This window comes from Ptychodera flava, chromosome 14, assembly GCF_041260155.1.
Source record: "Ptychodera flava strain L36383 chromosome 14, AS_Pfla_20210202, whole genome shotgun sequence".
Lineage (NCBI taxonomy): Eukaryota > Metazoa > Hemichordata > Enteropneusta > Ptychoderidae > Ptychodera > Ptychodera flava.
The window spans coordinates 27,924,500-27,952,251 of record NC_091941.1 but is presented as its reverse complement, the minus strand read 5'-3'; the positions used below and the strand labels follow the sequence as shown (position 1 = coordinate 27,952,251).

Genomic DNA, 27,752 nt, shown 5'->3' with positions numbered 1-27,752 from the left:
CTAATGACGACACCTTATGAATAAGATAAAAGATACAGCAAAGGCAAATTACAAGCAAGATGGTGGTCGTGACGAAAGTTGTGATAATTGCGGCAGTATAGTCGTTGCACAGAGCCCCAGGGTCACTCGGTGCGTCTCTCACTGTTGGGTGAACTGTTGTTGTTGTTTTGGTTGATGTTGTTGTGGGTGGTAACGGCTGCGACGTCGTCGTCCATCGGTCTCCCGGTGAATTGAGATTGGTGTAGAAGTACTCGAATCCCTGTCAACATCAAATGAGAGGGATACGGGGACCAAGTGTTATAAACAGTTGACGGAGAAAACCAGCTGAACATTTTAAGGAAATACTTGTAGACCCTGGCACTCCAGGGTTAATGTTGTTACCAAGCTGTCTCTGTTCTATAAGTTCTATGGCAATCAGTTTATTTGAAAGTTACATGACCAACATCCGCTTGTGACTACTCAGTGTCCATAGCTTTGAGCATCATCTGAACACAGTGTCATTTTGTCGTTCACTTAGACAACTTTGGCAAGTAACGCCTCTACGTTACCACACGTCATTCTCAAAAATCATTTAGCCCCGTGTTAACACGAGGGGGCGAATTTATCACTGTCTAAACTTGCCAATACTTAGTGAATAGTACAGATATTTCTGTACTCGCAGATTTTACACGTATTAAAAAGTTGACTATAATCATGCAATTTAGAATTGTTATATATTTGGAGGACATGGCCTGCATAGCCGTGATATATTTTAGTGAATAAAAAAATATTGAAATGAATAATACTGCGTGCTTCCTAGAAATTATCGTATAAATCTGCTCAAGCAGTTCACAATTACTCAGACATCCAGTTTTCCCCCTCCTTCAAATCACAGTGTGCAAATATCTCAGCTTACCTCAGGAGGACATTCCAGTGTGTCGTTTGGAGTCCAGCCTCTGCGTTTTCCACCAACTGGTTCAATCTTTACGAAATCGAAATGATGAACAAGTATATCACCCCAATATGTAATAATCAACCCAATATGTAATACTAACCCAATATGTAATAACACTTAACCCAATATGTAATACTAACCCAATATGTAATAACACTTAACCCAATATGTAATAAAACTAAACTTGGGATATAATACTAAGCAAAATAATACAAAAATGCCTAACAACCATCAACACGTCCCTGTGTAGCCAAAACACTTCAAAACTTTAGATAAAAGTGGAGACAATTATTGAGATCAATAAACTTGCAAAAAAGCTAAGAACGCCAGGTACCCTAATCAAGCCGTCGTCGAGCTTTAAATTTTAATTTAATTGTTCCTTAATTTTCATACAGCGGAAAATACCTGAAAACACACACATTTCTTATAATCATTTAGCAATACGGAAAGGAAAGTTTCACCATATTGCTAGTTCCTGACCTTACAACAATCAGAAAATGACATCAATGGTTCAAATTTTTTACTTGTTTGTTTACACGCTGAACGCTTATGGCTGTCAACATTCATAAAACCAAAGACAATTTACGGTAAATATGAAAGCGACTACCGATGTATTAATATGCTTTGTAATATCACAACATTTTGGGCAAATAAACGGGAATATTATCCAGACATAAATGTGTCCACAGAGTAATAAAGAGAGGAAACTATACATGATAGCTCTGAAAGGCCGAAGTGACCAACTTCGATTGAATGGTAATACTGGCCTTTCGTTTATAAGGCTTACTTAATGTGATAGAAAGAAATATTCATTAATCTATTTTTGGTATTCTCTAAAAATATGTGCCCAAACCAAATATTTTTGGGCTTAAGTCAATATGTTATTAACGATCTATTTTGGATAAACTAAATATGTAATAAACCTTCCATGTAATTAAGTCCCCCAAGGAGAATGCATGGAAGATTTATTACATATTTGGTTAACCCAATATGTAATAAAGTCCACTAAGGAGAATGCATTGAAATTTTATTACATATTGGGTTAACCCAATATGTAATAAAATCCCCATAGAGAATGCATGGAAGTTTTATTACATATTGGGTTAACCCAATATGTAATAAAGTCCCCATTGAGAATGCATGGAAGGTTTATTACATATTGGGTTAACCCAATATGTAGTAAAGTCCCCATTGAGAATGCATGGAAGGTTTATTACATATTGGGTTAACCCAATATGTAATAAAGTCCCCATTGAGAATGCATGGAAGGTTTATTACATATTGGGTTAACCCAATATGTAATAAAGTCCACATTGAGAATGCATGGAAGGTTTATTACATATTGGGTTAACCCAATATGTAATAAAGTCCAATTGGAATGCATGGAAGGTTTATTACATATTGGTTAACCCAATATGTAATAAAGTCCCCATAGAGAATGCATTGACGTTTTATTACATATTGGGTTAACCCAATATGTAATAAAGTCCCCATTGAGAATGCATTGAAGTTTTATTACATATTGGGTTAACCCAATATGTAATAAAGTCCCCATAGAGAATGCATTGACGTTTTATTACATATTGGGTTAACCCAATATGTAATAAGTCCCCATAGAGAATGCATTGACGTTTTATTACATATTGGTTTAACCCAATATTAGTAATAAAGTCCCCATAGAGAATGCATGGAAATTTTATTACATTTATTACATTACGATTTCCTAATAACATTTCATGAAGAAAAACTAAATTGCATTAGACTTGAAGTGATCACCATGCATGATACAGATGACGTAAAATACCACAGTTTACGTAAAACACCACAGACTCTGGCGGATGACTGGCCACTGGATTTTTTATCGATGGAATGAAACCGAGTTTACTTGGTTCACAATAAAGTTTTGAAGTTGAACTAACTGTTGCAAATGTTACAGCTCTTCAAATGTTATATAAAAATTAAACTCAACAAATAAAATGGAAATATAAAAGCTGGCATTTATATTATTGCCACTAGTACTCTATGTTCATTGGTTATTCTATGTTCTGCAGAACGTTTCATTTTGTCATATTGTACTCATTGTTTGCAGACACATTTGTTGGCTTTCGCGTGCCAAAATTATTTTAGTCATCTCAGGCTATTAGTGCAAGATGCGAGGTATAATGATATTCAATATGCAGATTACATTAATGAGCATTGTTTCGGTATTAAAATTCTATGCTAATGACCTTAAATCAATGTGGAATATTCATGTACCTCGGATCTTGCATTGTATAATTCAGGCGCGAAACAGCCAGACTAAAGCTTACCACAGTGTATCTTCAGTATATCAACTTCACGGTCTCTATCGATTCCATAGTACCTCATTAATTAATGTTATGTACTTTGAAAACATACTCCATTGATATGTCACAAGCACTTGAAGGTTGAGAATTTAATTTGAAGATAATGAAGAAATGTCCCGAGGATTGGACGTTGAAGTAATTTTGTATGCGAATGTACGTATTTGGCTAAATGCTATTACGTACTGGGCTAGGATTATATATTGGTTAGAATTTTATTACCTATTCGTTTTGTATTACAAATTGGATCAAATATTATTACTTATTGGGTGAAATGTTCTGACATGGTTAGTATAACATATTGGGTAAAAAAAAACACAAAAAATTTTTTTTAAAAATTATCAAATTTTAGAAATGCTGCAGGTTGTGAAGGGGCGTGATCATGGTTGCTATGCATATTTTAGTCTTATTTTGGTCAGTATTATATCCCAAATTCATTTTTATTACATATAGGTTAAGTTATTTTATTACATATAGGGTTAAGTGTTATTACATATTGGGTTAGTATTACATATTGGGTTAAGTGTTATTACATATTTGGTTAGTATTACATATTGGGTTAAGTGTTATTACATATTTGGTTAGTATTACATATTGGGTTAAGTGTTATTACATATTGGGTTAGTATTACATATTGGGTTAAGTGTTATTACATATTGGGTTAGTATTACATATTGGGTTAAGTGTTATTACATATTGGGTTAGTATTACATATTGGGTTAATTATTACATATTGGGGTGATACAACACTTATAATAGACATAAATGGCACTGTACCAGAGATAATCGAATACAATTATAACCTTGCGTTGAATGTAGTGCCAGTGTAACGGTAATTAACATCATTGCTAATATCATCATGATATTAAATGCGTAAAGAAGCTATAGAGGGAGACCTTGAATTAAAAAGGGCAATCGAGATTTCGTGTGAATAAAAATTAAAAAAAGAGACTTTCATCTTACCATGTTGTTCCACAGACTCATGGCACTCATTTGGTGTCCATATTCACTGAAGTGGAAGCAATCCGGTGAAAACAAGGAGTCATCCCAACCGTCGCCGTCCTACGGGTTTGAAACAGTAAAGAAGAACGCTACGTAACCAACACATATACATAAGGGACAATGTCTGAGCTTAAAATGTTAAAACTGCTACAAGTCAACAAGACCAAGCTCTGACAGCAACAATTCTGTGACTGTAATGGTTACTCACGTCTCTGCGCGGAACGTAGGTCTCTTGGAAGAATGGTTGTAGAACCACAGTGAAATCATCCTTGGTGTCGTATTTACCGCTTTGTACCAGGTCCTCCAATGCACGCTGCGGGTGGTGGAGATCAAATCAAAAGTCGATATACACTATGATATATCCAATGGTTGTGATGTGTTAAATTATTGATGGCGTTGTTGTCATATTGTGGTTTTAGTCATTTAGTTTATTCATATAAGAGTGGCGATTTTGTTTGTTTTTGCTAGTAGGCTGATTGCCTCTCTTCTGAAATCATTTTCGCGAACTAGAACTTTATTTCCTGTCTGGATTGTACTGGATCACTGTTATTTTAAAATGGCGAGAAACCAAGAGGAAAGTTTAACCAACTTACGTGATACTCTCGGGACAAATCTAATAATTCTTGCCAGTTATCATTGAATCTCTGTTTGGCACAACGACAGTAACCCCTATAGTGAACAGATTCAAAGGTTAAAACAGGTCAAGAAAACAATATAAGAATCTCACAGGGACAAAATTTGAACTGTAGATTCCATTATTTTGAACGAAAATTGTCTGTCGATAAGGGTATACTTACAGATGCAATACATCACAATAACCGTCAAGTTTGTTTATTTCTGTAATCACCACAACCTGTGCAAGATTAACAAAGGTTCTTGGCATCTGTTGGGAAACGACAACAAAATACCTTTCACCAACCAGTGCAAGATCAATTTGCTAATAACTAATGATACAGCCGTTACGCTAGTTGAGAGAATTGGCCGTGTGGACATCGGGTATGAATTCATCAGATTGCATGGTATATTTACAGATATGGCTAACTTGCCATTTGCTTTGTTTGAAGATGATCTTGCAAATGGTATGCATCACGACAGTGTGTTGAGGGACTGTGGTACCACGTTCTAATCTTTCTACCTTGGCAATGCTTTGATACTGGCCTCACATCCCGGGGCTCACATCAAACAGTCAACAAAGAATGAACTCTTAATAGTATTAAAGTAAAAGTATTACATGTTTTGGTATCAAGTTGAAGTGGATTCTAAACATATTTCAATCGTTAAACATTGAATCTGATATACTACCTCTCGATGCATGAGGTCCAACGCTTTTTCTATCTCAGCGGCATACTCTTCAGCGCTATAATCGGTACATGAGCACAAGTCATTCCCACCGATAAATATGGTGACCACCTTCCAGTCATTATCATAGTCTACTTCGGTCCAGTTCTTCATCCGCATTATCAATTCTTCTGTCTGTTCAAGCATATTCCTTTTGGAGGAGAAAGCGTGATGAAGGCAATGCTTTGCGATACCGCAATTGATATTCGTATGTTTGAACACGTCAAGACAATGCGAAGTGCGTTATTTCAAGTAAAACACAAGTATTAAGGAGTGAACGAGCAAAACTGACCTTGCCCTTGCTCCGGGAACAGCAACGTTAAGTCTCGATCTCTCTATCTTCGTCTCTGAACCGGTAGCTATGGAATAGCCCTTTAAGTTGGATTGTACATGCGTAGTATATCTGGCAAGAACGGTAATTATCAGTGTGAAAGGTCAGCTTTAAGAGCATGCGATTTTGAGGTTATTCAGACTGAAACATTTATAGAGGCAAAGCCAAGAAGGTACAGATTCATTGCATCTAGTACTCACTGGATAGCGTTAAAATCCCTTGCTCCAAAGACTTGTCTCCACCAATACTGAAAATAAATATTAAGAATAGGATAAAACACACACATACCCAGAATAAGGAAGCATGTTCCTAAAATCGAGGATAGTATTTGAGATTGTATAGGTAAACAGTCCAATTTTTCAGCTATTTTGGTACATTCTAGTGGTGTATAATCAAATATATGCTCATTCAGAAGATTTATTTCTATTCCAAAGATTACTCACTGACAAGTATGATATATTGACTTACCTCCACGACAATCCGCGATACTCGATTAGAACTTGTAAGATATTATCTGCTCCTGCTCCGTTGGCAGCCTTGGAAAAATTAAAGCATACGTTCTCAGTACAGATAGATTACACTTTCATGAGTATGTCGTTACATGAGTATGTCGTTACATGAGCATGTCGTTATATTTTCCGAAAACCTTATCGGTTCTTTACACACAGAGCACAATAACTGCAATCGTCACCTTGATTTTATGACCTCATCAAAGAATTGAATGTCACTTTGGTATTTTACTTTGATGGCAACTTTGGAAACGTTTTCGGACAAAAGTGTAGAGTAATATGCGCCGCGAAAGAGAAAGACTTCAACTTTTACTTTATTCAAGAAAACTTTAAACTATTCTCTTTCAGAAATCAAGAGTAAAATCAGGGGTAACTGTGCAAATTTTGGTACCAGAGAAAACAAATTACCTTAAATTTATCGATATTTGAAATTTAAAAAGTGACAACAAGACTGCCATCCCAGTCTTAATTCTATCGGAAAAATACATTTTCTAATTTCACAAAAATAAGATGGCGAAATCTTTATTTATTTCAAGAGGTTGAGAACGTTGCAAGTGGTAGATAAGAAAGGTATTGTAAACAAAATTGGGCTCAATCTACCTTAATTAGGTTGACTAATCGTTAAAAAGCCTCACCGTAATCGAATCTCCAAGTGCAGCGATAACATTTACGTCAGCTGGGCGAAGTCTGTGAACTGGAGCGACCAGGAGAATACAAAGTGAGTGTCGCTGAGAGATTTTGAAAGTTGATATTTCTAGTACATTTTCAAATAGCCAAGACCGTGGACCATTGATGTAATAGAAGATTTATAGGAATGTAGGAATGTATAACCTTACATTTAGAGGTTAAAATGGTAGCAGTTACAAGACTTCTGTAATTTGTTTTGCCACATTAAAATTGAATATACAACAAATCTGAAAAATACTGGATAATTTGCAATTGAAATTTGAGAGACCAATGGTTGAAATCATCCCATCCTCTGGGGTTTTGGAGACACTGTTTTTGTAAGCCAATCATGTATCGAGTAAAATAAAGTTGTTTGCTATCTGGGAACTGATGAGTTAAAATCATTTGCTTTCAACTTCAAGTGTATAGAGCTATATAGGAAACCCTCATCTGCCCGAACATACATTTACCTGATGGGGTATCTTGATCTTGTAAATACCCTAAATATGCGATCATAATGGCAACAACTAATTATGTCTTTGTTATGCTTTGAAAGCTTATAATATGGACTATCCCATTACCAAAGCATTCTATTGACATGACAAGAAAGTTAGTAGCTTTTATCGATAGGGTCACAATGCCTAGATTGCAAACAAACTGAATCCAAAAGTAAACAGGGAGACTTTTCACCTATGCTGGATCATGATCTACGGGTTTTCTGTTATCACATTGTATGGAAAGACATGCTTACCTGAAGTTGGGACCTCTGTAGAAGGTGGTGTAATTGCACAGGGAAACTGGTATGGATAAGTAGGAGCTACAGTCTAAAATATTTATTGAAAATAAAAGTACGAAGTTTGAACTCAACTAAATCAGAATGAAATACCATTGATGTCGATGCGTATCGACAGATAGAAAACATTCCGGTGCGCTTGAGATATAATCATTGCCAGTCTGTTTTTGGTTAAGTTTTCATGCAAGTTCAAGTCGGCTAAATTTATACCGTCAAAGGACTCGTTTAATTTGGTGAAAAGAGTGTTTGTCGTTGAAGTTCGATATTGAAGTGGTCGATAGAAATTTAATGTTACAGTTCTTCATTCACTCACAGAGTAACATACACAGAGTGGCAACACTTGCATGCCTTTTGTTCCATGGTCGTCTAGGTAGACTATTGGCTTTTCATATTAAAATGAGCTTAAAAGATGTTAAACTTTTGGAGGCTTTATTTGTGGTTGATAATTACACGAGATTATGCGAATTATACGACTAGATGGCATCGTACTGCCAGTCGCGTAGCAACCATAGTTACTTTGTGAGCTCTCAGGCCAGAAATACTGCTTCACGCCAATCAAAACATAACACGCCAGCAGTTTCATAAACATGTCCTTTCTTGACGCACGTGTAAAAGACGGTATGACTGACCGTAAACCATTGAGTAAAACCAGACAGTATCGATAAAAGACTTTCAAATTAATTTGGTATAAACACACTCATTATATATTCATGAAAATATGAGAGGAATTTTTAAAACGGTAAAACCCACTTTCCTGAAGCTCAAAACACTCCCGTTTTCGCCAGCACATCAATTCCGATCAGCACCACACGACAACAACAACACAAGCTTTGTCGAACATACTTTCGCTTAACAATTGGTGAAAATCCGTAAATTACCGAAGGGTGCATGGTCGGCACTCTTCGGAAAGAGAGCCAAGAGCTTCGTGAGGCGAGGCAAACATGGATTGCTTACGTAACCGCTTCACGCCTTAAACAATAGTAATGTTATTACTCTGTGATTCACTATTCTCGTAACGTGTGACGCAGCAATGGTTAGTGTCAGATGTGCAGAAAGTGAAAATTACTCACCGACGGGGCAATCGTCGACGGTCCTCGGGTTGGTATTTCATACCCAGGTGTGTTCTTGTAAGTGTAAAAATAGGAAAAGTTCTGCGGAGATAGGGAGCTTTGTCAGACTATCAAGTGTCACATCAACAAAAATGTAATACTCAATAGGGGTTAATCCGATAGGGCCTGATTGGTATTCATAATATGATTAATTGTACGTTTCTCACCCCGTCATATCAAAACAGACGTTTTGTAAGTTTCCAAAAGTTTCATGGACCCATGAACAGCATACGACACATTTGATATTTTGTACAATTAACATACCTGTGCTGGGCATTCTAAGACGTCTTCCGGAGACCAAGCCTTACGTTTGCTGCCCGCGGGTTCAACCTTACAAGATGAACAAATGACAAAATGGATGATTAGATTAGTATTCATTTCCTTAGGAAGTCTATTTCCACAGTCATATAGAAATTGTGACGATACAGAATAGATTTAAGAGAGAACAAATCAATGTTAAACGTTCAAAACAGCCCAAACACAACGTGCAAACCGATTCACAGACAAATTCAGAGCTGGACAGCTTGAACAATACGAGGGCCACGGTTGATTGTTCGTTCAATTGACAGGAAAGTTGAAGATTGGACGATGACGGATATATGTATAGAAGAAGGGATCGCCCCTCAGGTAGGCAGCTAGTTAAGTGATATCAACAGGTAGACGGGCGGGTATGTAGGGAGGAAGGCAGATACTGTTGATCGATTGAGAAGCAGACAGAGAGGCAAAAACATCCAATGCTCACCATGTTATTCCACAGAGTCATGGCACCTACTTGATGACCATATTCACTGAAGTGAAAACAGTCTGGTGCAAATAAACTATCATCCCATCTGCCTTTATCCTGTGAAGAATTGATAAAGTCAAGAGTGTTCATAGCTCTTACGATCACTACGAAAGAGTGATTTGTATCTTGTCACAAGCAAGAAATGGAGTCAATGGTATCTGAATGGATTTGCCTATCTTGCAGGCGTATTGGAATCACATGTGTATCACATGACTGTACCACAACGTCTGTACACACATCTGTATTAATCACAAACAATTTCTACCTCCACCTGTAAACCTGTGTGAAAGTTATCGATTCGAAAGTAGAAGGAAACTTTAAGTCTAAATTCTTTCCAACGTTTAAAACGTTTCGCTTGATAAAAAAATGTTTGTATCTCGATCTCGAGTCTGGTCTTGTCAATTATGTATGGTCGGATTTCGATACAGTGTGGCTATCTTTTTACCTCCAGCCATGGGATGTATGTTTCTTCGAAGAAAGGCTGTATAACTACTGTGAAATCGTCCCGAGTGTCGTAGTCACCATATAAAACAAGATCTTCCAGAGCTCTCTGTAAAATAAGACGGTTTGTGCATAGCATAGTCGTTTGCACAATTCAGACCGGTCCTCATTTATGCGGAGTACGCCTGAATTAAACTTCAATATAATTTTTTTAATCGCTCTACCAAATCAAAGCACAGGTATTGCAAACAATACTCGTTAGCAGCTCATATAGTAAAAGAAGTATTTTACCTTGTCATTTCGTACGGGCGATAAGCCTCCGCTTCGATGATCAGTACAACAAATCAACGAAGGGGATTAGGGAGGGTAAATTTATTTTATTATTTTATTTATTTTATTTATTTTCAATCATCACCCAACAGGCATTGCCCAATTACAGGATGAGGTACCCATTACCCACTGCCCAATGGAGCAATGAGGAGTAAGGTCATGCTCAAGGGCACAACACCGTCTTGAACTCACCATCCTCCAACAGTGAGTCCGTTACTCTGGACTTAACGGGTCTCAAACTCACCATCCTCTGATAGTGAGACCGGTGCCCTAACCTTGCCTCCCTCAATTAGCGGATATGGACTGTTTTCTTTGAAATACTATACAGAGATAGCTAGCAAGGCTAAAGTAATAGACACACACACGGTTAATGCATGGCACTTTTTTATGACAACTTCTGTTACGATCAGAAATGTCACGTTATATTGGTTTTAATCACACTACCCTGTGATGAAATCAGCAGGATTTTACACATGTTAAACGTACGGTCGACCATTCGTGTAACCCACAATTTAGATAACGGCACTTACATGATAACTTCTCGCTAAGTGCAAGACATCTTCCCAGTTTTCATCCCATCTCTGTTTAGCGCAGGGGCATGCTACACTGCAAGGAAACAAATACTTCAAAATGTAAATACTCAATTGCCCATCTATAAGCAATTGGACATGTGTGTCTTCGAACTGTGTTTCCCCCGGGGAATTTTACGGCGACGATAATTGCTGAATGAATTACAAAATAAAACGATCTTACATGGAGGCTGTATTGAACAAAGATCTACTTACAGATGTATGAAGTCACAGTATCCGGTCAATTTGTTAACCTCCGTGACTAGAAGAACTTGTACAAGATTGACAAAAGTCCTCGGAATCTGCAAGAAAGGGAGGGGTCGATCTAACTTAAGCATCCGCCGAAAACAAAGATTCCTACCGTTATGAAAAATTCTCACAAACTAACATTGAATCCTATACTTATAACGCAATCTCCTCGGAAACATTGACGAATCATACGATGCACTGAAATACTGTTACCTCGGCATGCATTTTGTCCAAAGCTTTCTTGATCTCCTCCTTGTAGGCGGCAGTGGAAGCGCCAAGGGGATCTCTACCGTAAGCACAAAGATCGTTGCCTCCAATTAAAAGGGTGACTAGTTTCCAGTCGTTTTCATAATCCACTTCGTCCCAATTCTTCAGACGGGCAATCAGTTCCTCGGTTTGAGTTAGCATATCACTAGCATGAAGAAGTGTTCATCATTAATTTCAATTATGATGATGATGTTGATGATGATGATGATGATGATGATGATGATGATGATGATGATGCCGGAAGACTAAAATCTCTGAGTACGGTGAGTACATTTCCAGGAAACTTTTGAGATACCTTGGTGTTATCGAAAATTGCTACCTACTAGGCTCTTGCCCCTCCTACAGCCACATTGAGTCTTGAGACATTGAAATTTCTGTGGGATCCTATGTCCACCGAATAGCCAACAATATCGGGATTGTAATTCCGGAGAATGTCTGCGGATGAAAAAAATAAATATTATAACAGCAAGATAATATCGATACAATATCTGCATACCTGTGCATGACACAATATTACAAGAGTCTATAGATACATATGAGGGGTGAAGCACTCACTTGTCAGCGTTAAGGTGCCTTCAGCAAAGGAGTTGTCCCCACCGACGCTAAAATGAAGAAGCAAACAAAACTGTATAAATTTGACAAATTTATTCGTTTTGATAGAAACACAAAACTGACGACCCTTACAGCTGAAGTGGGTATAAACGGTACACAAAATTTGTAATTACCAAGCAAATTAGCTGAGCAGTTTCCTATACACCCTGGCGTTTACATGGGCCTAAAAAGAATCGGTTTTATTGTCTGAAGACTGACAAGGCATCCACGAAACTCAGAAGGAAGCTCCTCCACTGAGTAAACTGAAATGCGTATACTGGAACAAACCATTTTGGACTGGCACCCCGTTCGTTTAAAAGCTTCGAGAGGGGTAATTCAAATACAAAAAAGACAAGACATAGCAAATTGTTGAGCTAAGGTGCTAGATAATTACCTTTAATATGCTCTCTCTCTCTCTCTCTCTCTCTCTCTCTCTCTCTCTCTCTCTCTCTCTCTCACACACACACAAACACACATACACGCACATTTCACGAACGATGATGACACACATGCTTAAAGCTTACACATCTGTGTCTGTGAGAATGGACAACTAGTAAATAGCTCGATTGGATCTATATAACTTACCTCCACGAAAGACCTCTGTACTCAGTGAAAACTTCTCTTAATGAGTCTGCAGAGATGGCATATCCGGCCTGAGAAAAGGGTATCATAACAAAGTGTCAAATCTTGGAGACGATTTGAGACGTGAATATACTCAAGGGTCCCTTGCAAAGAGAGAACTCAGTCCACAAAAATATTTAAATATGTTTATATAGAGTGACTAATTGACAAGACTCTCCGTTTTGACGTTGCCCATCGAATGCAACGGCGTGTATAGAGATTCATGATATTGCAATTGGTCGCTCTTGACAGATAGCATTTAGGTGCAGAACAATGACTGTAAATGATGACATGTTTTTTATATCATTATTTTCTTTTTATTCATCATTGGTTTGTCTGTCTGTTTTCATGATTGGTAGGTGAACAGTTTGCATTTATTACAGTCATTGTTCCATGGCAATTACTGAAGATACAAATGAATGGATCCCATTTATCTAAAGAGAAAGGCTTGCATACGTACCGTGAGTGAGTCGCCAAGAGCCGCTATCACAGACACGTCACCAGGACGTAGTTCATGAACTGTCGATGAAAATGAAAAAAGGCGGAGGTCTTTAAGGAATCATTTACCTTTTGTTATTGCTGAATATTGTGACAGAAGTAAACCTTTTGTTCCAATCGGAAGAAATGACGAATGGGATCTCACCTGAAGTGGGAACTGTATCGGAAGGCGGAAGGTAGGGACAGGAAAAATTGTACATTCTCTTCGTAGGTTCTTGTGACTGTCGGGATTTAAATACAAGTTAACACGTAAAAGTGAAATGAGTTAAATAGATTAGACTTCATGTCAGTATAGGTAATTATAGCACCACGTGATAAATATTTTATTTTATTTGCGATAAAAATAAAAGTAAGCTTATCACAGCAGTGAACTCACAGAACACACCAAAATAAGGAAAACAAAACATTCAGATTAAAGGGACTGGTAATATTAATACGAAGCTTAATAATCCTCTAGACAACTGAAAAGAAGATTTTCGATTTAGATTCAAAAAATCGTAAGGGTTAAAATTCAATCGACATCATAAGTATAAGCTTAATATGTAAAGATGTGATGGTGAAAGATTCAATTTCGTTGCGAGGTCAACTTTCTATATAAAGTTTTACGGTGACTTTCCGTTTTATTGTATATCAATAGCGCGTTTTGTATACGATATTTGTTTACGATATTACACTGCCTTAGGTAAAATTCCCGTCAAAGTACACAGCAGGTATGGTATGGGTTACGGTTCGGTTTTTTGTTAAGTTTGCCAATAGGGAGAGCAAGCAATATGTTACGTTTAGTAGGCAGTGCAGCTTTTGTTGTGGGGCGAGTGTTTTAGGGAGTTTTTCTGGTTTAAATCGTGACTTTCCCCTCAAAAATTCAGTTTAATAAAAGATACCTGACAATAGTGTATTAATATGTTGAATTATCAACGCTTACAATTTCGTTTGCCAGGTTTGCCCTACAATGTTATACGAAAAAATGGCAGTTATGAATCCTAATGCCCCTCTTACTAAAGTGATGGTGTCGCATGAAACAACGACAAGACGTTTGCATTATGTCTTGCCTGGTTGGCTGAGTCTCATAGTGGTGGGTGCATTATCTGATCGCAGTACTCACCGGTGGTTCTGGTGTCGATGGTCCCATGGTTGGCACTACATATGCAGGTGTGTTGAGGTAGGTGTATAGATACTCGAATTTCTAATAAAGTACATAAGAAGTAATGTAATGATCTGTCGGTATAATTTCTCTTTCGGCAATTAGCCGGTAAACGACACTGTTGACGTGTATTCCTCTACATTTTAATTCCTGATATATCCCTACGTAATATGTCCGTAAGCGAATTCCTACAAAATGTATGCCCTGCCATTATCGTCTAGATTAGGTATCGAGCCCTGAAGCTTACCGGACACTCTACCACGTCACCATAATTCCATGCTTTTCTCTTCTGACCAGCTGGTTCGATCTACGTACGCGAAAGGAAGTCACTACAAGTAAGCATTAATACGATTTACGGCATTTGATGATGAATTACGGTAAAAAGAAGAGCTGTGCAATTGACGTCTTTGCCAAATTATATTACTTTCTAATGCTCTGAATGAAGGTAACGAAGTCAAATTAATGTCAACGATGATTGTTTCTGCGGAATTGGCCTGCGGTAATAAATATTTCATTCGTTGCCCGGGAGTTGAAACTTTATTTTAATTTATCGTTAACAGAATATTCTGAAACAAAAGGTGCCCATGCCCTTTTGTTTCGAGAATAATTGAATAGAAGTTATGTGGGCTACTGAAAGCTATAATGAGGCTCATAAGATGAAGTGCTTCCCACTCACCAAGTTGTTCCAAAGACTCATTGCACTTATCTGATGTCCGAACTCACTTAAATGAAAACAGTCAGGAGACAGTATATTGTGCTACCGGGGGAAAAATAAAACGTTATAACAATGTATTCTACGGTCATATCATCGACTTCAAATATGTATATTGACATAAGAAGTGCATTACAACCAGTGTTCAATATTGTATGACAAATGTTGTATTCTGTCGTGGTGTAGCTAAAGATGTATAAATAACTTTAGTGTGATATCCATTGCCATTAATGTCAAGATTGTCATTATCACTGATATCAACAAAAGAGTCATTGCCATCATCATTGTCATTGTCATTAAATGATGGATGCATTCTTGAAATAATACTTTCACCACACAACCTTGGAATGTATACGTCTTTTTTACAATACGTACATCGTTTTCTCTGATGTAAGTCTCCTCGAAAAATGGCTGGATGACAACAGTGAAATCGTCCCTGGTATCGAACTGGCCATAAAGTATCATGTCTTCTACTGCCCTCTGCAATAAACAAAAAAAACTTTAAGTTACTGAGATTGCGCAGGTAGTATTCGTAGGTGATTTAGAGGCACCCTGACATAAGCTTATAACACCAAGCGGCTGATTTGATCCACTACTCATGTAATTAGTCGAAATACTATTTTGATCACAATCAGGTAATTACCTAAAGCTCGCAAAAATAGAGGTATGGAGATTGTTCTTGCGGATACCTACAACACGTTAGTGTACAAGCTGTAAAATGGTTCTGGTTTCATGGCGCATTGGCATGAAGATGTTCGACGCAATAATTTTTTGAAATTTCATTTGCGATGTTTCTTGACCGCATCCTAAGGTGCCGACAGAATCGTGAAAGTGAATTTTCAAACTGGCAGATAAGTGAGAAATTTCCTTCGCGCGATGTCTGGAAAAGGGAAATTCGGGAATATTAGGAAACTTACATGATAAGCTTTTGTCAACTCGAAGACATCTTTCCAGTCTGTGTTGTAAAATTCCTTGGCACACGGACAGTAGATTCTAAAATACAAAAAGTAAGAGATTTCATATCTTTTGTTCACCAGTGCCATGCATTGTTAATCATTGTATTGTCATTTAACCTTTTCAGTAGATTTTGCGTCCATATACCTCTTCCACTAGATATATTGGACATATAAGACGGCACCCGAATTTTGTTTCTAATGATTATGTGACTGTTCGGTTTTATTATTCCACTACGAACATTAGTGTCCAAAGAGCCGGGACAGCTATCGCTGAAAGATAGATTATCAATTACATCTCATAACAATTCGGCCATATTGCAGAAAAGACACAATTGGTTCAATTTGTGGATTATCATTTCTTCTTGCTTTTTTGACAAAAATCCGTGCAAAACTGGAACAACTTGTCCTTAACTGACGTAGCCAACATTATTTATTCCTGCCCTCCCCAATATTTGTATAGCCTCTATCACGCCAAGTCTTTTAAACATTCGGCGCGAGGGATTGCCTTTCTACAGGTGTCTAAAATTACTGATTTGGATTCAGTTTCAAATAGGTTTCGACAAACAGCAAACCAGAAAAAACGCTGTAAAAGTTTGAGTGATCGAAAATTGGCCCAAAGCCAAGATAGTTTCCATAAGAACGTGTAAGAGCGACTTAACCTCTCCAACACATTTCTTTAGAACATCCCCATTGACGTGCTCAGACCCATTGCTAGACCGAAAGATCCGTCCATTGTCTACGCTCCCCTCCTCGAGCGACTGATCTTTCAGTCTGACCCATTGCTTGGCTTAAGTATAAAAAGACGTTTATGAATAGTCATAGTTACCCGTGCGCTAAGTGGCAGTCAGGAGTTGTCAGTTTGTTGATTTCTGTGACCAAGATAACCTGCACGACATTTACGAAAGTTCTCGGCATCTGAAAGGGTAGGCATTTGGAAAGTGTGACAGAACTCGTTTATTTCGAATAAAACAAGCCAGACACTACCTACAACTTGTGAATTACTAGTTTAAATAAGCCTTACGACATGCAGCATATCTGCATGCACTATTTGAGAAAATGAGTACAGCCGCTTGGAGAAGAACTATGGGAGAACTCAAACTGGTTATAAATGTCCATAAAATTCAAGATATCCCAATATTTATTTCTCTTTAAAATATCTTTTTTGGGATATATAAGGAGCCGTCAAAATTATTATGCGACTCTAGATGCTAATTTATATGTGCGAATTTCTCTTGTTGATCAGATAATTGACCTTGTATACGCGACGCTATGCGAAAGAAATTCTATAAAATGATCATTTGTAAATACTTGACGGCACTCTCATCTCCCAGAGGATCCCAATGCTAAATTGTCAATCAAATCCGAACGCCACCGTCTTGTATGAGCGGCACTTTCTAACTATCAGTTCCGCCAATATCACTTCAATATGCATCAAAGTGTACACAATGAGATGATTACCTCGCTGTGCATCAGATCCAAAGCCTCTTTGATGTTGTTGGCGAATTCCTTAGCACTGATATCACTGCAAGCGCAGAGGTCATTGCCACCAATAAACAAAGTGACCATTTTCCAATCATTGTCATAATCCACGTCAGTCATGTTCTTCATCCGTCCGATGAGTACTTCTGCCTGATCCAACATATCCCTGTTTCAAAATTTAAAAAAAAACTTGTTTTATTTTTAAACATATTCCGACTGTTGAATTCGCGAGATAACCCACACTGGAAAAGTATCGCCACTTAACTTCGAAAACAAACTTCTCACAACATTATTTACCGAAGTTCAGTTTTATCTTTAGAAATATAACAACATGGTCTTGTTACGACTCAACGTCTTCCGTCGTTAGACCTGATGATCTTGCATATGCAGTCATACGTTTTATGAACAGCGAAATGCTTCTTCTTCGACAGAAGCAATCGCAAGAGTACAAAGAAGTGACAGACAATACATGATGTCGTTTAAAAGAATTTCTGCATGCATTACTCTGAAAGAGTAGACTTGAAATAAAATAAAACGGTTTACTTGTCATAGTAAAAAGTCAACATCAATTATCATCACCCGATGTCAACAATTAGGATCATTAAACTTTCAACTATTTGTATTCCGATTCTAGAAATAATCATTTTATTCAGCCTCATTAAGTCTTAACATCTTTGATCTATAGCCTTACCTGGACCTGGCCCCTGGTATGGCAACGTTTAGCCTGGCTTTTTCTATTGAAGAAGCGGGACCAGAACCCAGTGAATAGCCAGTGATATTTGGATTGTATGTTCGTAAGATATCTGTGGAGATGTGAACAGTATTTGCGATTGATTAAACGAGATAACATCTTGGTTCCGTGAGAATAAACATGGAATCGATTGAAAAGGTGTGTAGCCATTCAGGATTTATGTCCAGTAATCATATGTTACTGTAGAGAAACTGTTTTCTGTCCTACAGTTGTGATATATATATTTTACGGTATTATAAATTAACATATCCACAACCCCTACAATAAAATGAAACGGTTGTTAAGGTTCCTAATGCTGCTGTCCCTGGCGTCTGAATACACATAAGATGATTATGGATATAATTAGCGTCTGTATCATTTCGATGAGAGCTGCATCCTCACTTGCTAAAGTTAATGCGCCATCTTCCAAACTTGCACGACCACCGATACTGAAAATAGACGAGATGCATGAAGATATTAGAAGAAAAGTCGGAGTTAGAATCAGATTTAGAACATCGATGTCATAAGCCAATTCTGTTAAGGGTTTGGAATTGTCCACTCATAGAATTTACAGACTTTCAACTACTTTTCGAGAGCATTCTCATTTCTAAAGGCATTTCGCCTACCCCTCCCCCTCCCTCAGCGATGCACAGTTTGAATGTGATTAATATTGTCTTTGTATGACAAGTCATGCTGACCGAAAGTAAACCGATCCGGTCTCTGATACCAATACCCGCCTTGAAGCGGTATTGAACATAGCATGTGAGTCGAGTATCAAGTGACGGTATTACAACATCCACAAATTAAATCCACAGAAAGTCATGATATCCGAAACCGAAACTTTTTTCAAATAAAACTGTTTCATGTTGAGTTTTGATCACTGAATGGCGGTCTAATGAGAGCAACGATCTGTTGTCTTTGCTCTGATCGTCAGACATGTAGTATTACAAAAAACATCGATTATATACGTAAGCTATGTTTTAGGACATATTTTCTCACAAGGTTTTCCATCTTTAAAAATATAATGCAGCTTTAGTTAGGTCTAGACTTCTTATCTGAACATTTGAGAATGAGAATCAACCTTCACTTAGTAACATAATATTGCTGCTTACGATTGTTTGCCTACCTGAACGTCAAGTCCCTGCCCATGATTATAACTTCAAGAAGGCAGTCAGCTCCGGCTCCATTGCCTGCCTTAGAATGGAAAGGTAAAAGTGGCGGGAAATAAAATATGTTCAGCGATTTATGCGACGGATTATGGCAAAATCAAAGAAAATTTTCAAGATCGTAGAGAAGGTAAGTGTATCAAATTTGTCAAACTCAGTTTTCTGTCTCATGGAGTTCATACGTATCAGTGCATCACATAAGCCTGTCAAGATAATGAAGATTCACCATCTTGTCTTGTGAAACCTGAACAGCGTCCATTTTGAATTTCAATTAATCAGTAAATTGTTGTTTTCTCTTCCAAACCTTTGCATGGTAACGCCTCATTTGTTCTCTTTTCTACAAACGAGAATGTTTTTAACCTTTTCAAAGTTTCAGCCATGCAGGCGTGTACAGTGTTCAAGATACCAATATCGATGATAAAGATTGCGCTGACTTACTGTGATCGAATCACCCATCGCAGCGATGACGTCAATATCACTGGGGCGAAGCCTGTGAACTACAGAATGGAGTAAAGTGATATTCTAATCATAGTATGTAATGCAGGTGCTGTCACGATTTTCAATTTGTCAATAGTCACGTTAAGCGTTCGTCATATATCAAGAATGTGTCGATTGCATCGGCACCTATTGTATGTCTGTATATCAAAATTATCACTTGACCAAGAGCTTCGGGGTGTTCCCTTCAGGAGGTCTTGGAAAATCTGCACTAAATTCATACAGCACAGATATATCACTCTTAAATAACGAACAGTAGTAAACAGCGATCCAGTTTTCCGTTATGAACTTCATGTTGGTCGTATTCCTGATGTTCCTCAATCTAAAAACAGTCCCATTTTGAAAATGAGAAACGTTGACCACGGTGTGCGGACTGATATTCCAGTAATTCTAACTTTGCCTAGACGACAGAACTGGTCACAACGTTTCAACTTTCGTTCAGTGAAAGTATCAGAAGTGTGATGGCGCAATGTCCAGCTGTGGCGTGTCACAAAACTGTACGACACCCTCATATTCACAGTTAAGGTGACAGTTCTGTATTCTATCTGTTACATGGAAATATGAGTTGCTCTTTGGTGCGTGACATGAGTTTTCATTGTTCAGGTGTTTTTGTCGGGCCGATGCATTCCCAGCCTTACCGAAGTATCACCGTATACAACGCCTATTTAGTTGCAATCCGATGGAAGGCTATAGTCACCCTTGACGCCATTTTTTGTAAACAGATCAAATATAAAGCGTTGCGCACCGGCGGTGTACAACGGCACATTTGTCGGAATTCATGCGACAACTAGATTGACGCTGGCCTTTTCAATGTAGGCCCAAATATGCTTACATTTGCTTGTCGGAAATATTTAGTTCTGAATATGTCACTGTTGTCATATGTTTTCCAACTTGAAAGTATCAAGTGCCCGGGTTGCATCTTTGTTTTGACCAGCAGGTAGTCAAGGGGCGGCAAAACTGATAGCGAGATATAAATACGATTCCTTTATTGATCTATAAAGTTTCAATCCAATAATCTTGTCTCAGTTGAATCAAAATAAACAACGCTTATCTATCTAATCGATAATCTATCTAATTGACCAAATTAATTAAAATCGCCAAGAGCTGCCGGTGTCTGCCGTTTGAACACGACACTGACCTCTTTACCGACTGAACCTTGACTCAAAACTGCTGACGTAATCGAAAATGATGGACAAAAAATAAATTCCAAACGAGCACGAATCACACAGGAAACACAAACAGCAGCTCACCTGATGTTGGGCGAGGGTTTGACCTTTCGAGATGGTCGCATGTAAAGTTAATCGAAGTCAGATTGTAATTCTGAAATGAAGAGAATAATCATAGTCAAAACGCGGGAGATGTCGTCAATAGATTGTCTTAAACTACAATTTCATCAACAAAGTCCATCCAGAGGCCCGGGTGAAAAACCATGAGCTTGCTGAACGAAGTTATAAAGTTCATTAAACCCAAAGAAGGTGAAGGACGACCCGTTGGTTAGTATATCTAGGTTGTCATTATATACGTACACTACAGCCTTTCGTGCTGTGCCGAAAACGACAATGTCGCAGACTTTGAATACAGTTTTTGGCCTCTGTGTGTGTGTCTGTCAGATACGAGAGATGTCAGATGAAGAGGACTTAGAAAACTCTTTCAAATACACTCCAATACATTAATGAGAACACAATTTAAAACCGACACAATATTATCGGCGAGTCTAGTAACACAGAAAACTTACAACTAGAAGGGACAGCAATAATATTCTCTCTGTTCCATGTACAAATATGTAAATTATTACCAATCAATCTTGCCATTTAGACTTCGGTCAGCATGTTTTGATGTAGCTCTTAAATTATTACGCGTGAAAACTAGAAGGCATCGCACTTTACGCAGATCATGTGACTGCAATGATGTGACCTTTCACCTGCCCTTTCCAAAACGGAATGGCAAATCTTCGAACTTCGCGACCACGGTTAATCTACCAGCTTTTCCACTTTTATTCTATCTTACTCTATTTTTTCACAACAGACATCCGCCATTCTTATTATATTATCTGCTACCGAAATGTTCGATCTTCAAATTCTTATTTCACCGATTCTCTTTAATAATCTAGTAGTGCACGACTTCGAGTATTATAGTAGCGTCTTTATATGGTTCTTCCATTTATATTTTAACTGTGCAAAAAGTCAGATTTGTCATATGCTTTTCCCTGATAGTTGGCAAATTAACACCTTTATATCATATTTGGTAGTTTTATATAGGCACACAAGGTACAAAAGTGGTTATTTGTTTACTTTGCCTTGGTGGTTAAAGCATATAAATAATTGACTTTTCAGGCAGTTTTTTTCACTGTGTGACGTCAATAGATGGAATAGCAGCATGTGTATGACGAACAATCTTTTTCATATTCTGCTAAACAATGCTCAAAATGTCTCATGATCTCAGCTAAAATCATACACAGGACGTTCAATAAAATGGCGACCTGCTTTTCCAAAGAATAAGTCATCATACAAAGTAACTGCTTGCTTAATGGCATCTGGAACGAACCACATGTGCCCAGACAAATTTGCAATGAATACTTACGAAGCAAAAGAATTTTGGGGCGGTAATGTTCAGGTCCGGCAGACCTGGCAGTGCTGGAGGTGGCGGTATCGGAGCGTTCGGTTGGTTTTCTGAGAGTCCCGGATGTGTGAAATCCTTCGGATCGATACCCGAGGAAATTGCATCGCCTCCGCCGTAGAATCGAAGAAATTCAGCATAACGATTCCATCCTGAATAAAGACAGGTCAGAGTTGTAATAGTTCGCACCGCTTGAAGATTTTGCAAAGACAAAATCGGTAAGAATATAGGGAATAAGTTTATTCAAACCCGAACAGTCGCTTGAAACTTTCACCGAGCATTTACAAATACGCAGAATGTGTCGAAACGTTGACACCAACACAAATTATCGTCTGTCGGACGTGTTTAACTGTGTGCGTTCACATTCTGTCGAAAGGGACAGTATTCGAATAAAAAGCACACTAAACAAATAGTAGCATGCTTATCCAATATGACTGATTTGACAGTTACCCTTTCATAGCGGACATGACTGTCTTGGTTTTGATGCAAAAGTTCAGTAAATTTTTTAGTAATACAAAATTTTCAATACAATCCATAAATGTGGTCAAGAACATTCAAATGCCTTAATCCACAAAGCAGAGAGCAGAGTGATAGAATTTACCTTACAAAAGAATCCGTAAATAATGTGCAAAAGGTTTAAAAGTCAAATTTTGGAAGGATTTTCAATTTCATATCATCGCATGTCTGTTAATAGTAACTGTTACAACTTCAAGTGCCTTTGCTAAAGTATTCGTAAGTTTAGCCTTAAAAATGGTCATTTTTTCCCGGTAAGATGATTAAAAAATAACAACTTTGTCAATCTTCCTTCGCTACGTTTCTAGTCTGTTATGTGTATAAGTCACATAAGATTGGCAAAATTAATCTCTGCGTTTTCAGAGAGAATCGCAGTGTTCTTGCTACAAATTATCTGTCTTCGTACGTCTATGTGTTTTTTTCACGTCTTAGAGTACTTACGTGTTTCGGCCGATTCATCATTATGATACTTCTCGTCCGAACAACGAAATTTTGGCACAAAGCAGAAAGCCAAGAAAATCGCCACAAATTGTTTCTTCATGTCGTCTTCTCGTTCAGAACGCCTCCTACACACAACTCACAAGACACTCAGATTTGAGTCGCTCGGTTTAATGAGTGAAGATATGAAAATCTTGGTCTTTTAGCGCGAAGATACGCAATCGATAGCACTGACCCAATCCCTGTTCGCTCTGTTTGCTTTGATAATCACCGTGACATCGTACAAGCAATTATGACTTACAGTTATTGCTTTAACTGTCCTTGCGTAATCGAAAAGCCGATATACTACTACAATGTAAAATCGGTTCAGATACTTCAGCTGCTTCCGCCTCATCTATTTTGTGTTCGTTAAGTTGGAGTGTACCAACAGGGACAGACACTGGGGAGTGAGAGAGATTGTATCACAAACTGAAAGAGACAGACGGAGGAGATAGAAACACAAATAGGGAAAGAAAGCGACAAAACACTATGTATGTATGTATGTATGTATGTATGTATGTATGTATGTATGTATGTATGTATGTATGTATGTATGTATGTAGGTATTGTTGTATGTATGTATGTATGTATGTATGTATGTATGTATGTATGTATGTATGTATGTATGTATGTATGTATGTATGTATGTATGTATGTATGTATGTATGTAGGTAGGTAGGTAGGTAGGTATGTAGGTAAGTATAGATGTATGTAGCTATAAATGTACGGACAGATGTATGGATGGATGGATAAAAGTATGTTTGTATGTACTGATAGATGTATGGATGTGTGTATGCATGCACGTATGTACGCATGTATAATTTATGCCGCTTTGTTAGAACGAGTGATCGAAGCTCAATCTCTACTTAAAGTTTTTGGAAGTTTTGGGCGAAAGATCGCCAGGACAATTTTCTGTTATTTATTTTTGGCATTTGAAACATAAATTTGAAATTCTTTTGTAAAGATTTCATTTATTTCAACATTGACATATAATTTAAAATCACCCCCTATTGCAATGAATAAATAGCAAATCTTCGAGACGACAAATTTACTGAGATATTGATAGGGTGTACTTGTTATCCCATGTCAAAGAATAATTTTTATCCAGTTATTTCCGTAGTCTCTGCCATGCCATGGCTAATCGGTTCTGTACACAGACAGCTGAAGAGAAAATGCACTAAAATACACACTCTTTCATAGAAGGAAAGCAGTGTCCCGAATGATCAAAATGTGAACGGGTGGAGTCGCTTTCATGAATCTTGGGGCGCCTATCTCTGTCTCTCACTGATATTTTTATGAATTTGTTTCACTATCGCTTTATTTCGCCCATTGTTCACTGTGTTGGATTGGAGGAGGAACGTGGAGGGACGATGTTCCCTCTTTCCCTGTACTGTTTGTAGACATAAAGTGTATATTGTTGAACACCCATTTATGGGCAGCCAACCAGCCGATCTTGAGAAATTATAATCAGGGTGTTTCAGTTGACGTGTATATGACATATTACTACCATTTGCAGTAATAGAGCGCGAAGCCACTGCAGTGAACTGCAATAAAACTGCTTACACTAATTAGTTTCAGCTGTAGCTGTGGCCACTTTGGTGTTGAACAAGGCTACTTGATAAAGACCAAAAAGTCTGCTTGTACAAAGGCAAAACTAGCTCTGTCTGAGGCTCGCGTTGTAAATGAGAGTTTACGATTGGCACCCTGTGTTCAAGATTAAGATACAATGTAACATTACCATGCATTGGTCAATGTACAAATCTTTTTTATTTCAACTTCCCCAGACAAACTGTCTGCATGGGACATACAATGTTGTCGACTTTGCCAGCTGAAACTAATTAGTGTGATCAGTTTTATTGCAGTTCACTGCAGTGGCTTCGCGCTCTATTACTGAAAATGGTTGTATAAGCAAAACCAAAATATGAGGGGAATGAAAACTGTTCACAGCTTCTCTTCCCGTGCGATTTGAAAATTTCTTTTCCCGCTAAGCAGTTTGTTCTCTTCACACCAAACAAATTAACCAGCTTCCCCTATCCCAACTAAAAACTGCCCGCTTTCCATACTAAAAAAGCTCCTCACTGCCAGACTTTGCCACATGCCTTTTAGCTTGGTATTGGCAAATTGCTGAAAACAACTGTATCATCCACTGTGCCTGCCCGCAGAGCAAAACTATCAATTTTTCGGCCCGGTAGAGATAAACAGTGGCCTGTTCGCTCATTTCCCGCGTGAAGACAAGATACCTCTCTCCCTTGTGCCACTTACAAACAAATTTGTACGTAACGCACAGCTTTGTTTGCCGCCCCTGAAGTTTTACTTGACCTGGATGTGCAGGTTATGGTTTTTTAATCAAGGTAACGAATAGTCATGTCTATGATTTCTTCTTAACTCAACCCTGACAACCGTTCTATTTATGGTTTTTAGGGGTCTCTTCTTTACTTCCCTCTACTTTGGCATCCGATAATTTAATCCAAAGCGTAGATATATCTGTTTAATGACAAACACCGAGCGTTCCAGGCCGTGCCATCTCTAGCGATGAATGGAGTCATTTTGGTAGGCTTCCCTTGTAACGAGATGCAAACAAGTCGACTCAGCAATACCCCTTCTGACCCCTTGTTTTGGATTCAAGTTTTGTAAACTCCCTAGTATCTCTTCCCTCGTCATAAGTCTGCATTGTTATTAAGTGATGTCTCATGTCTACCGTATTAAAAAGGTATTCCTCTATCATTCGTTTTATCTCCAAGGCCTTCCCGATTACTTCTGCAAATTATATACGAACGAATTAAAATCTGAACCAGTCCAGTCCATTAAAATTAGCAAATAAAAAAGTCATGCCACTGACTTAAATTTGCGATACTGTGTCGATTTGTCATTACGATTCAAATTAGCTGTGAGCGTCCGTGTCAGGAGACCCGTTGCTGGGCAACGGAGATAGCACCTAACGCACCTGAATACTTTTTTTTAAAAATATTACAGTGCGCCCTTGGCAAGTTTACCGTCACAATTTCCCAAGTCGCACGGTATTGTTGAAGTGCATGCCGTTCTAGTCAAGTAAATTTCAGCCATCGATAGTGTGAAAACTCAGTCGCCAGGACGATTTTTATCATAGAACATTATACAAATGGATATTAGGCAAAATCGATTGTACGGGAACCTAGCCGCGTGTCGCAAGGTCCACCACCTCACTTACAAAGTTCGAATACCTTACACAACGTTGAAGTGATTCAGTCCCGCAGTGGTATTGCTGTAAGTTTAGCACCGCCATCTTCTTTTCCCGTTCGGTGAAAACAGAAATCATCAAAAAGAAGAGCAACGTGCAGCATTAGCGTATTGGAAACCAGCTATTAGAGCCAAAGGTGTTATTATGTGATCGGTGCATACACTGAGAGCAATCGGAAGTCATAATTCATTACTAGACAATATAAAGCGACCGTTATAAGCAAACCTTACGGTGATACCTTAAAGCGCTTACTTAATATTTATCACATGCAACCTAATTGTGAGACTTCATCTTATCCAAATACACATAAACATACCTATGATAGAGATCTCAGGGGCAACCAATCAAACGATTTCGAGAATTTATAACCGTGGGCAATTTTACATTACGATTTGAAAAATCCCCCTCCCACCAATTTGGTTCCCTTTCCCACTCCTCGCCAGAGTCATCCCCCCTCGCTACCGGTAAAACTTTCCGCTGCCCTCTCTCCACTACAAAGTTCACATTGCCATTTCTTTGCCATGTCAATTTACCCTGTCCATCTGCAAATCCATAAACAAAAAAGAGCAATACTCCCTGTCAACTCCGGTTGTCAACTTGCCCACTGCTTGCTGAGTGATACAAACTAATGAAATTTCTCCTCCCGCAAATGAGAAAAAACTGGCCGCTAGCCCACTAGTACGGAAAACAATTCCGCCGCTACGCCCATTGATGCGGGGGAAACGCCCGCCGCAAAGAATACGCTTACGAACAGGTTTATGAGTTTGCAAACAACTTTGTCGGTTGCCCCTGAGATGTAGTGTGGGTGTACAGCAATCAGATTGCTTCAAGACTACCGACAAGACAGTAAATATTTGCCTTTCGGAAACATCGAAT

General features: G+C 38.1%; 2 protein-coding genes across 2 annotated transcripts; both read right to left on the bottom strand.

Annotated features, from left to right (window-relative positions):
* Positions 1-5,629: 5,629 nt before the first annotated feature.
* LOC139150010 (phospholipase B1, membrane-associated-like) lies at positions 5,630-13,593 on the bottom strand. Its single transcript, XM_070722150.1, has 18 exons — positions 13,520-13,593; positions 13,337-13,395; positions 12,841-12,908; positions 12,220-12,266; positions 11,988-12,099; positions 11,611-11,809; positions 11,365-11,450; positions 11,110-11,185; positions 10,254-10,358; positions 9,767-9,865; positions 9,289-9,354; positions 8,986-9,066; positions 7,874-7,946; positions 7,092-7,150; positions 6,416-6,483; positions 6,148-6,194; positions 5,909-6,019; positions 5,630-5,767 (listed from the first exon to the last, which is right to left on the bottom strand). Exons 1-17 carry the CDS (start codon positions 13,572-13,574, stop codon positions 5,991-5,993), a joined length of 1,329 nt encoding a protein of 442 aa, XP_070578251.1. The 5' UTR covers positions 13,575-13,593; the 3' UTR covers positions 5,630-5,767; positions 5,909-5,990.
* Positions 13,594-14,285: 692 nt separating this feature from the next.
* On the bottom strand, positions 14,286-23,775 carry LOC139150733 (phospholipase B1, membrane-associated-like). Its single transcript, XM_070723144.1, has 14 exons — positions 23,624-23,775; positions 22,634-22,821; positions 21,304-21,373; positions 19,997-20,055; positions 19,519-19,586; positions 18,795-18,841; positions 18,354-18,465; positions 17,642-17,828; positions 17,010-17,098; positions 16,145-16,220; positions 15,603-15,707; positions 15,192-15,272; positions 14,763-14,822; positions 14,286-14,318 (listed from the first exon to the last, which is right to left on the bottom strand). The coding sequence occupies exons 1-14, from the start codon at positions 23,721-23,723 to the stop codon at positions 14,286-14,288; spliced, it is 1,275 nt and encodes a 424-aa protein (XP_070579245.1). The 5' UTR covers positions 23,724-23,775.
* Positions 23,776-27,752: the final 3,977 nt, after the last annotated feature.